The 12,149-nt window shown below is 40.3% G+C and overlaps 1 protein-coding gene across 6 annotated transcripts in view; it reads left to right on the top strand.

Annotated features, from left to right (window-relative positions):
• LOC134325082 (kelch-like protein 29) overlaps positions 1-12,149 on the top strand; it is a 279,536-nt gene that overhangs the window by 226,375 nt on the left and 41,012 nt on the right. For 5 of the 6 annotated variants that reach the window (XM_063007115.1, XM_063007112.1, XM_063007114.1 and 2 more), the window contains one exon: positions 787-2,045. The exons of the other annotated variant lie outside the window; for it this stretch is intronic. In XM_063007115.1, the coding sequence (XP_062863185.1) occupies positions 787-970 (184 nt within the window). In that variant the 3' untranslated portion in view covers positions 971-2,045. Of the gene's footprint in view, positions 1-786; positions 2,046-12,149 lie in introns of those variants that run through there. 6 annotated transcript variants of the gene reach the window in all.

Raw genomic sequence — 12,149 nt, 5'->3', positions numbered from 1 at the left:
GGGTCCTGACAATTGAAGAACAGGGTGAAAGCAGGCTAAAAAGATATGTAGACAAACAGAAAGACTACAGTCAGTAATTGTAGAATTACTACGTCTTTTCACCTGTATGAGGCGAGTTCATATATGGATCAGCTTTGTGTACAGAGAGACACACCCTGATCCTCATTATCCCTCGACTCTGTGCAGGAGTCATCAATCAGCCAGTGGAGGTTGTAATTGCATCAGTTATAAGGTCCCCTCCGTCACCCCCCTTGAACAATAGTCAATCGTTGTTCGTGTAGACGGCCAGTTTGAAATGTCAGATCTGGTGTGCTAGCGTGTTTTACCGCTGCACCATCTGAGCGCCTAGATGCATTTTTAATTTCAGCTTTGGAATGCCAAACTATGTTTGATATGCTGTGCATTTTAGCACTTAGCAGCTCTGTTGCATGGTTGGTAGGATTGTTGTTGCCACTAGATGTTTTCACTTCACCAGGTACAGCAACATCAGTTAACTGGCCTAGCTCTAGCCTGATGACTAGATAGGAAGGTGGCAAGTCAATGCCCTGTTAAAACTTCTTAATCGACCCATTCTTTTGCCATTGTTTGGCTGGTACTTGATGTTATGCATCTATTAGCAGCGGGTAGAGCTTCCCCTAATAGCTGCATTTCCTTGTCTACATTAATTTGGCCTTGCAGTAAAAGGCTTAAATCTTAATGCTCATTTGTGCTCATTCATTCATCCTGAAACTCCTACAGCTTCTCCTCCCCTCTCATCTCTCATTCTCTTGTGCTTGCTTTATGCAGTGCCGTGGTCCTGGATGGGAAGATCTATGCTACAGGAGGCATCGTAAGCAGTGAGGGTCCAGCCCTGGGCAACATGGAGGCCTTTGACCCCTCTGCGAATGCTTGGACGCTACAACAGAGCATGCCATGCCCACTCTTCAGACATGGCTGCGTAGTGATCAAGAAGTACATTCAGAGTGCCTGACATCGGGTCTTCATAGGATGCTGTTGCTTCCTTGAACACTTCATCAGTTTGTGCGCCAGTTTGTGCTGCCCCAGGATTACCATTGTGGACAGAGTTTATTTCTCTTATACGATAGTGTTTTCCCCGTTCTCCATTTGTTTAACCATTTGTAGCAACCCACTTTTGTGTAAGAGCCTAAGCTGCTGGCACTAGTGGGTTGAAGTTACACTAGCCTTACCACCCTTTTGCCACTGCAATTGAAGTTCACATATGTTTTATCTGTCTGTCGTGTCAGGTTTTATGTTTGTGTTGGCTCACTGTTAACTGACTGATTCTTTTTTATGGTTCAGAAATGTTTTTAGTCAATTCAGTCAGGTTCTAATTATCAGTGTAGCAGTTTTTTTTTCCCTTTTCTGAAGATGAAATCAGCTCTGCTTGGAGTCTAATTACAGGAGTCACACATTTTGATAACAAGGGTAAAGAAGTTTGTTTACTTAGCTGAAGTGTGAGTTGCAGGACTAATTGATATGTAGTATTCGTGCAGAGCAATTGTATAAAAACAAAAGTATTTTCAGGGATCCGACCCTAAAACAATACTGCCACTGAAGATAATACTAATATTGTAATTTATATGCCAATTACTAGCACTGAAAGGATAAGAGCTTCATAGAAAAAATAAACTCCACAATGGCTTGGTCTTGATGGTGGAGTTTTACACTGGACCATTGCACATTTCTCTTGCACTCTGCCAAAGCACAAATGATTTGAGACTCTGAGTGAGAGGATATTTTTACTGTTGTTTGCATCACTGTTTGCCAAGCCCACCGACTGAGGCCTGGCAGGACTCTCGGCATGCTGATGGAACAGAACCGGATTCTCTGTCATTTGGAGATAGAAAGAGTATCATTTATTTTAGGAACTTGAACTGTTGAAAGTTGTTTCAAGACAAATGTATAGTTGTATAATTAATGAGTTCTGTACCAAAAATGAACAATTGATCAATGCTACATAGCTGATATTGTGTAATTTCATGAGAGGACCTCACCATTAATAAGAACAATAATAAGTATGCAAATACAATGTTGATTCCTAATGACTTCTGTGTGCTCACTTTATTTTACTGAGCTTGCAAGGAGGGAATAGTATACAGTGTATCACAAAAGTAAGTACACCCCTCACATTTCTGCAAATATTTTGTTATATCTTTTCATGGGACAACACTATAGAAATAAAACTTGGATATAAGTTAGAGTAGTCAGTGTACAACTTGTATAGCAGTGTAGATTTACTGTCTTCTGAAAATAACTCAACACACAGCCATTAATGTCTAAATGGCTGGCAACATAAGTGAGTACACCCCACAGTGAACATGTCCAAATTGTGCCCAAAGTGTCAATATTTTGTGTGACCACCATTATTATCCAGCACTGCCTTAACCCTCCTGGGCATGGAATTCACCAGAGCTGCACAGGTTGCTACTGGAATCCTCTTCCACTCCTCCATGATGACATCACGGAGCTGGTGGATGTTAGACACCTTGAACTCCTCCACCTTCCACTTGAGGATGCGCCACAGGTGCTCAATTGGGTTTAGTCCATCACCTTTACCTTCAGCTTCCTCAGCAAGGCAGTTGTCATCTTGCAGGTTGTGTTTGGGGTCGTTATCCTGTTGGAAAACTGCCATGAGGCCCAGTTTTCGAAGGGAGGGGATCATGCTCTGTTTCAGAATGTCACAGTACATGTTGGAATTCATGTTTCCCTCAATGAACTGCAGCTCCCCAGTGCCAGCAACACTCATGCAGCCCAAGACCATGATGCTACCACCACCATGCTTGACTGTAGGCAAGCTACACTTGTCTTGGTACTTCTCACCAGGGCGCCGCCACACATGCTGGACACCATCTGAGCCAAACAAGTTTATCTTGGTTTCGTCAGACCACAGGGCATTCCAGTAATCCATGTTCTTGGACTGCTTGTCTTCAGCAAACTGTTTGCGGGCTTTCTTGTGCGTCAGCTTCCTTCTGGGATGACGACCATGCAGACCGAGTTGATGCAGTGTGCGGCGTATGGTCTGAGCACTGACAGGCTGACCTCCCACGTCTTCAACCTCTGCAGCAATGCTGGCAGCACTCATGTGTCTATTTTTTAAAGCCAACCTCTGGATATGACGCCGAACACGTGGACTCAACTTCTTTGTTCGACCCTGGCGAAGCCTGTTCCGAGTGGAACCTATCCTGGAAAACCGCTGTATGACCTTGGCCACCATGCTGTCAGGGTTTTAGCAATCTTCTTATAGCCCAGGCCATCTTTGTGGAGAGCAACAATTCTATTTCTCACATCCTCAGAGAGTTCTTTGCCATGAGGTGCCATGTTGAATATCCAGTGGCGAGTATGAGAGAATTGTGACAACGACACATTTGGGCACAATTTGGACATGTTCACTGTGTGGTGTACTCACTTATGTTGCCAGCTATTTAGACATTAATGGCTGTGTGTTGAGTTATTTTCAGAAGACAGTAAATCTACACTGCTATACAAGCTGTACACTGACTACTCTAAGTTATATCCAAGTTTCATGTCTATAGTGTTGTCCCATGAAAAGATATAATGAAATATTTGCAGAAATGTGAGGGGTGTACTCACTTTTGTGATACACTGTATGATTATATAAAAACTGCAGCAAAAATCTGTACAATATTGCAACATACATCACACTCAATCACAGCTACACTCACTACTAACAAGTTCATACATTTAGGGCGCATTCACATGTGAAGCGGCAAGATCACTTTTGCGCCAGCTGTGCCGTTGTATCCTATGGAGTGTAGCAGTGCTTCTTGGCCTTTGATTGTTGTGCTTGTCACGGTGCCCAGAGTTCACGTGATTGAACTTTGACCCAGTTTGCTGCTGACCTTTTCATTAAACCTCTAATGAGACAAACTGTTTGATATGATGTAGTAAAAGTGACTCAGGCCGTACAAACAACGCTTAATGTGAACAAAACTTAACGTGACTCACTCACTCACTATCTTAACTGCTTATCCAATTAGGGGTTTTTTTGGGGGGGGGGGGGGGGGGTTGGTGGATTGTGCTGGAGACTATCCCAGCTTTTCAACACCCTGGACGGGGCGCCAGTCCATAGCAGAAACACATACACACACACATCTATAGGGCAATTTAGTGACTCCTAATCCAGTTAACCTAACTGCATGTTTTTGGACTGTGTGAGGAAACCTGGCCTGAAAAGTTCCAGTATGGTTTAGTCACTCCATAGAACTGTGTCCCAAAACTTTACAGGCCTATTGTAATTCCTTCTGGTGTATTCTATTTAACATTTACATGTTTGGTGTTTAGCAGACACCTTAATCTAAAGAGACCTACAGTTGTGACAGTAAACAAGGATTGAGGGTCTTGCTCAATGGCCCAACAGTGGCAACAGCTTCTGATTACTGGTCGAGCACCTTAACAACTAGGCTACAGCTACATTTAACCCTTCCTGTGCTTCTTTGTTAAGGGAGGTGTGCATCATGGAGTACGGCCATGAAGGCCTTGGTTGTTAAGTGATCTTTTTTGTAGTTGCTACCTACTGACACATTTGTACCATCCTTCTTAAGGTCATCATGTGTTTCAGTCTTTTGCAGTAACACAGTTTTTATTTTGTTGTCCTGATGAGAAAAAAATATTATGCTCTCTTCCAAGCCAGGCTGGTTTGCTGCTGAGCAATAGGTTAAAACTTTTGGACAATACTTCCAGGAATGTCATAGAAGTATTCTTATATCCATTGCTCCTTTAGTGCAATAAAATAATCCCTTATCTCAGTTTGGTACAGCTTAGCTGTCACTATGGTTGCAATACAACTTGGACACATTTTTGGGTGGTTTTTATAAAACATATCATGGGTGAAGTAAATTAAAGGTCATCGAGTTCCCAATGGTTTTATCATGTTGTAACCCAACTTTAGGTTATACACACTAACATGAGGTTTTAAGATCACCAGTATTATATAGGGGTTGAATAACTGTGATATTTTAATGAGTTATCCTACTACTCTAAAATCTTGCATCAATTATTTTGTTTGTTCATTTGTTGTATCATTTAAATGATAAAGATTTAATTCAATGCGAAATTTAGTTCTGCAGAAAAGCCAGAAGTTCCTTTTTCTTTTTTCCTGTAATTGATTTTCTTATAATTGAAGTAATTCCTTTTTTCTAATTGATTTATTACACCTGTTAGCAATGGGTGTGTCCACATACTTTTGCCCATTTAATATATTTTATTTATGGTCTGAAGGTTTGTGGTCCAGATGTTTAGGGGTGAAGTTCTTATCAATTTACAAGAAAATAGAGTTGGGATATTTGCTAGGTACAGTATAGTAGTTTTATCTAAGCATTACTGATATTACATTCTGGTGCATTACTTTATTTTCAATCTAAGACAAGACTCACAGATAGACATGCATCTGGCCACGCTCCATGTCACACAGTTCTGCTTCCTTGAATTCGCCTTAATACCCTGCCTCCTCCCTCCAGCAATATTTTCACAATATGGAACAGTTCATTTCCTCTCTGCAGTTTTATCAGCCTGGCTGTGCTTATAACCGGCTGACACAGTGCCACAGCCATGGTTGGTGCTTTGAGTGCCGTTAAAATTGTGTAACCAGAAGTTGGCAGTGCTACAACTACCAGCTTCTGCTTCCATCTCAGCTAGATTTTCACCCAAGCGATTAATCAAAATCAGCGGTCACACCCTGCTCTCATTTACATACAGTGAGAATGTGTTTATGGGTCTTTTATAGGAATATTTCTTGCAGCATCCAAATCAGAATTCTTGTTATGACACGCCTGGGTTGTGCTGCTATTCTCAGCTATAAATGTAGTTATCACACAGGTGTAATTTCAGCATTCACTGCAGCATGAGTTATTTGGATCTATTATAATTCATTAAGCATTTTAAAGTGACATTTACCGGATCTGTTTTATGACTGAGCAGCACATTGCTCAGCTGTGGTCACTGACTCTTACTCTGACCAGTAAATGTAAAACCACTACATTAATAAAACTTTGTGTAAGAGGCTACATGACTCCCGCACTACCTACACATTCATAAAGGCTTTTTTAAACTGTCTTCTGGCCTGAAATTGTGTTATGATGCATTTCTGGCAAACCTGTATCAAAATGTCATGACATTATTTTATGTTAGTATTTTTATACAAGTATTTCTAACAGTATTTCAAACATCGAAACCAAACTCCATTTTTGAATAATCAGAAAAATGTGCAATACTTATTGTTTAATTTAAAGTTAACTTAAAAAACTTTACTGTGTGTGATAATTTATGCATATTTAGTCCAATTTTTGTTGTAATTTAACCCAAATTTAGTGAGGTAAATGTTGCTACAAATATAATTTATTAATTTTATTTATTTGAAATATAGTGGTACCTTGTCAATGGTTCTGGGAGTGGCATTGAGTTTCAAGGTATTTTTTCCCCATTAGAATATATGGAAAACCTGTTAATGCGCTCCAAAGTCCCATGGAACTGCATATATTTTGGTCTTATCTAAAATAATGGGGTTGTTTTGGACACTTGTACACTAAAAATAGTTAAACATTAATAAAAAAATACACTTTACTTTTACTTCATTATTGTTTCCCTATGCTTCTTAATCGTGGAGATGCTTGATCTTAGAATACCGTATTCTGTTTAGTAAAGGCGCATTCACATGAGAAGTGACAAAACCGTTTTTGTGCCAGCTGTGCTGTTATTTTCTATGGAGTGTGGCGGTGCACAAAGCTTAACATGTCTTATTGTACTAAAACAACGAGCAGCGAATTTCATTAGTGGAGAGAACTTATGAGCAGTAATAATTAAGAGAGGTGTCGTGTTCCTATGTCGTTCTTTTTTAACATTAAGCGTTTTTAGACTTTCTTGAAATAAAAGCTGATTCTCACCATTTCCCAGAACCCCGAGCTATAACACAAGTTTAAAAGTGAAACAGGAGAAAAATCCTGGTAAACACAGATACATGTGGATGCTTTCAGTGTATTTGACGGTTATTCCACATAAATGCAGATTCAGTCTTAGTGCACCACTCAAGCCGAGCGCTGAACAAAGCGACTGTTCATTGTTCATTTGAAATTGAATGAATAATTAAAAAAAAAAAAAAGCTTGAGTTTAAGGTAAACATCGAGTTTAAGTGTACAAATTTCTCTACGAAGGGCGTCAAGTTTCAAAGATTTTGAGTTTAGGGGATGTCGAGTTACAAGGTACCACTCTAAATGGTTTTATACAATTGTTTTTATACTTCTGCACACAATGTGTGTTGCTAACCCCCTCAACATAAACTTCTGCACATAAATATACATACCATGCAAAACTCAGTCTTTACTGTGTTGTGTTGTTATTCTGGGGCATTTGGCACAACAGTAAATCATTTATGCCATCATTGGGAAAATGGTATGTTCAATAAAGCCATATAAATCTGTAATCAGGGGTCCACCCTCTGTGCAGCTTGTGTAAACTTTTCTAGTGGCATTGGTTTTAAAAGTAAATTTCCCAATAGCTTTTTATAGACATTCCAGAAAACTTTTAATTACAGTGTTGAAGCATCAGACACAACCATTAACTATGAAGTAAATGCCATGGGACACAAAAATAAAATGCTTTTATAATAAAATACATTACATTCTACCCCAACACAAACAATCATATATAAAATGTATTGCTGTAATAAAAATACTGCTAATTTTGTGTGTTATTGTATTTATATTAAGTAACAGAAACTATCTATCTATCTATCTATCTATCTATCTATCTATCTATCTATCTATCTATCTATCTATCCATCCATCCATCCATCCATCCATCCATCCATCCATCCATCCATCCATCCATCCATCCATCCATCCATCCATCCATCCATCCATCCATCCATCTATCTCTATCTCTATCTCTATCTCTATCTCTATCTCTATCTCTATCTCTATCTATATATATATATATATATATATATATATATATATATACAGTGTATCACAAAAGTGAGTACACCCCTCACATTTCTGCTAATATTTTATTATATCTTTTCATGGGACAACACTGTAGACATGAAACTTGGATATAACTTAGAGTAGTCAGTGTACAACTTGTATAGCAGTGTAGATTTACTGTCTTCTGAAAATAACTCAACACACAGCCATTAATGTCTAAATAGCTGGCAACATAAGTGAGTACACCCCACAGTGAACATGTCCAAATTGTGCCCAAAGTGTCAATATTTTGTGTGACCACCATTATTATCCAGCACTGCCTTAACCCTCCTGGGCATGGAATTCACCAGAGCTGCACAGGTTGCTACTGGAATCCTCTTCCACTCCTCCATGATGACATCACGGAGCTGGTGGATGTTAGACACCTTGAACTCCTCCACCTTCCACTTGAGGATGCGCCACAGGTGCTCAATTGGGTTTAGTCCATCACCTTTACCTTCAGCTTCCTCAGCAAGGCAGTTGTCATCTTGGAGGTTGTGTTTGGGGTCGTTATCCTGTTGGAAAACTGCCATGAGTTTTCGAAGGGAGGGGATCATGCTCTGTTTCAGAATGTCACAGTACATGTTGGAATTCATGTTTCCCTCAATGAACTGCAGCTCCCCAGTGCCAGCAACACTCATGCAGCCCAAGACCATGATGCTACCACCACCATGCTTGACTGTAGGCAAGATACAGTTGTCTTGGTACTTCTCACCAGGGCGCCGCCACACATGCTGGACACCATCTGAGCCAAACAAGTTTATCTTGGTCTCGTCAGACCACAGGGCATTCCAGTAATCCATGTTCTTGGACTGCTTGTCTTCAGCAAACTGTTTGCGGGCTTTCTTGTGCGTCAGCTTCCTTCTGGGATGACGACCATGCAGACCGAGTTGATGCAGTGTGCGGCGTATGGTCTGAGCACTGACAGGCTGACCTCCCACGTCTTCAACCTCTGCAGCAATGCTGGCAGCACTCATGTGTCTATTTTAAAGCCAACCTCTGGATATGACGCCGAACACGTGGACTCAACTTCTTTGGTCGACCCTGGCGAAGCCTGTTCCGAGTGGAACCTGTCCTGGAAAACCGCTGTATGACCTTGGCCACCATGCTGTAGCTCAGTTTCAGGGTGTTAGCAATCTTCTTATAGCCCAGGCCATCTTTGTGGAGAGCAACAATTCTATTTCTCACATCCTCAGAAAGTTCTTTGCCATGAGGTGCCATGTTGAATATCCAGTGGCCAGTATGAGAGAATTGTACCCAAAACACCAAATTTAACAGCCCTGCTCCCCATTTACACCTGGGACCTTGACACATGACACCAGGGAGGGACAACGACACATTTGGGCACAATTTGGACATGTTCACTGTGGGGTGTACTCACTTATGTTGCCAGCTATTTAGACATTAATGGCTGTGTGTTGAGTTATTTTCAGAAGACAGTAAATCTACACTGCTATACAAGTTGTACACTGACTACTCTAAGTTATATCCAAGTTTCATGTCTATAGTGTTGTCCCATGAAAAGATATAATGAAATATTTGCAGAAATGTGAGGGGTGTACTCACTTTTGTGATACACTGTATATACAGTATATATATATATATACACCGATCAGGCATAACATTATGACATTATGACCACTTTCCTAATATTGTGTTGGTCCCCCTTTTGCTGCCAAAACAGCCCTGATCCGTTAAGGCATGGACTCCACTAGACCCCTGAAGGTGTGCTGTGGTATCTGGCACCAAGATGTTAGCAGCAGATCCTTTAACTCCTGTAAGTTGTGAGGTGGGGCCTTCATGAACCAGACTTGTTTTTCCAGCACATCCCACAGATGCTCAATTGGATTGAGATTTGGGGAATTTGGAGGCCAAGCCAACATCCATTTTTGCTTTGTGGCAGGGCGCATTATCTTGCTGAAAGAGGCCACAGCCATCAGGGAATACCGTTTCTATGAAAGGGTGTACATGGTCTGCAGCAATGCTTAGGTAGGTGGTACGTGTCAAAATAAAGTCTACATGGATGGCAGGACCCAAGGTTTCCCAGCAGAACATTGCCCAAAGCATCACACTGCCTCCGTCGGCTTGCCTTCTTCACATAGTGCATCCTGGTGCCATATAGTCAAGCATACTTGACCAGCAACTTGACCAGTCTCTATACTCTCTGTTCGAGAGTACTCTGTCTTATACTCTATACTCTCTGCTTTTTTTTGTATCAAAAATATTTAAGATACCTGTATGAGTTTTATTTTTTTTTCTACCCTATTTTCATTGATCCACTGACATAATAGCTTTGGAAAGCCAGAGCATAGGCTGACCCTCAAAGTATTCTCCAGTCCTTCTGTAGTGAATTATTAAATTTATGTAGCTCTCACACCTAATTATCCAGTTGATTTTTATCCTTTTTTTCAGTGCTTGCTTCCCTACCACAAAGAATTGAATTTCATATCGAGAAAGAAACAATTTGTTATCTTTATTAATAATCCTGGGTAGTGTTAAAGCAAACACATTTTCATTTGTGTTCTCTTGCATTAATCTTTCTTACTAAAAACGCCTTTTATTCTAAATGGGAAAACATCTGCCTGTACATAAATGCTATATATTTATTAGGGATAAATGTGTATGAGCACTGCGGTAAGACAAATGTGTTTGTTTTTTTCTCTTGAACAGCTTTAGTGCTCACGCTTACTGCCAATCCTTTAATGTCATTTTAAATAAGCTTTCCAACCCTCGTGAACAGAGCACAATAATGCCTACAAAAAGCCTGAATTGCAACTCCTTATTTAGACAGTCTGCCTGATGATAAAGTAGCACAGCTACGAGTTTGAGGTCATGCAAATTACATCTCACTGGATTTAGCTGTCATTCTTTTTAAATATAAAATGGTCCTTTGATGTCAAGCATTAAATGCTTTAAAATTGTTTTACATTGTGTTTTTCTCATCTGGACGACATCCTTTCATTTCCTCTCCATTTATGCAAGCAGCTTAGCGGTAATTAAGGGGTAAATAAGAGCCGTTCAGTGTAACACCAGCTCTTAGCGTACTTTATGACAAGGACACTTTCAGAGTGGATCAATGACCTTCAGCTAAAAAGCAAAACTGTTCAATAATGAAAATGTTGTGACAAGAGGAGCAGTTGTAATTATTTCCCTATTCAAATAGCTTTTCTGTCATTACTTTCCTCTCATCACTGCTCCTTCATTTATTTGCCTTATGCTTCTTCAGGAAGAATTAATTTTCTGATCTTTTGCCTTTTGTCTAGTCAAAAGTAAAAGGACACTTAAATTTGTCAGTTAGATTATTTCAACAACCTTCATAAACATTGATAGTAGAATGGGTCATACTAAGGATTTTTAAAAATGTTTCTAAATGTTCTTAATGAATGTTGGGGTATGGGAGAGGGGGCTCTGGAGAGAGGTAGCACCTTTGCAACCTGGCTGCTGCTTCCTGATCAGGAAGGATAAGTACACTGGTCCTCCTCCATCCTCCTATTCTCTCACATGTGGCTCCAAGCGCCATACCCTCAGCAGGCGTGCTAAACCATGTGAGGGAGTGGTGGTTATACGGCACCACTGGGCAGTGTAAACATGTGTTAAGGGTAGAGGGAGCTGCCCCTGTAGGACAAGGAAAAGTATGATTTAACACACTTGAGATGCCAAAGAGAGCTGGACAGTCTTGATGTGTGCAGACCTTGGGTCCATGGACATCCATTGATCATTCAGCACCTTTGCCCCAGCAAGGAAGGTTTTTGAGCCAGAGGCTAGAAGAAGGATGCTCCGAAGTAAAACCTACAGCCTTGTGGTACAAATGTACTAAACAATACATATTTCAATCTTGCTTAGTTTAATTGTTGAATCTGGCTGTGGTGGTGTAAAGCACCAATGAAACTAGAAGTTTGAGCAGTCTAACATTTTTAGAATGATGATTAATGCTTTACTTATTGGCAGTGAACACATGTGGTTTTGGATTGTGGTGGGTGACCACTACATCTGGCTACAGTAGTAACCTATAAGTTTGGTGCAGGAGAAATAATGGTCTGTGGCTGCAGTAGATTGGGAAGTGCTCTTAACTCCAGCAAAGAGAAATTCTTATTCACAGATTTGTTTGCATTTAACTTTGTGGCAACAATTTGGGGAAGGCCTATTTCTTTCTTGTTTTTTTTTTATTTCTTA

The sequence above is a fragment of the Trichomycterus rosablanca genome, chromosome 13 (assembly GCF_030014385.1).
Source record: "Trichomycterus rosablanca isolate fTriRos1 chromosome 13, fTriRos1.hap1, whole genome shotgun sequence".
Classification (NCBI taxonomy): Eukaryota; Metazoa; Chordata; class Actinopteri; order Siluriformes; family Trichomycteridae; genus Trichomycterus; species Trichomycterus rosablanca.
Note: the sequence above shows the minus strand (reverse complement) of the source record. Positions and strands in the feature narration are given on the sequence as shown.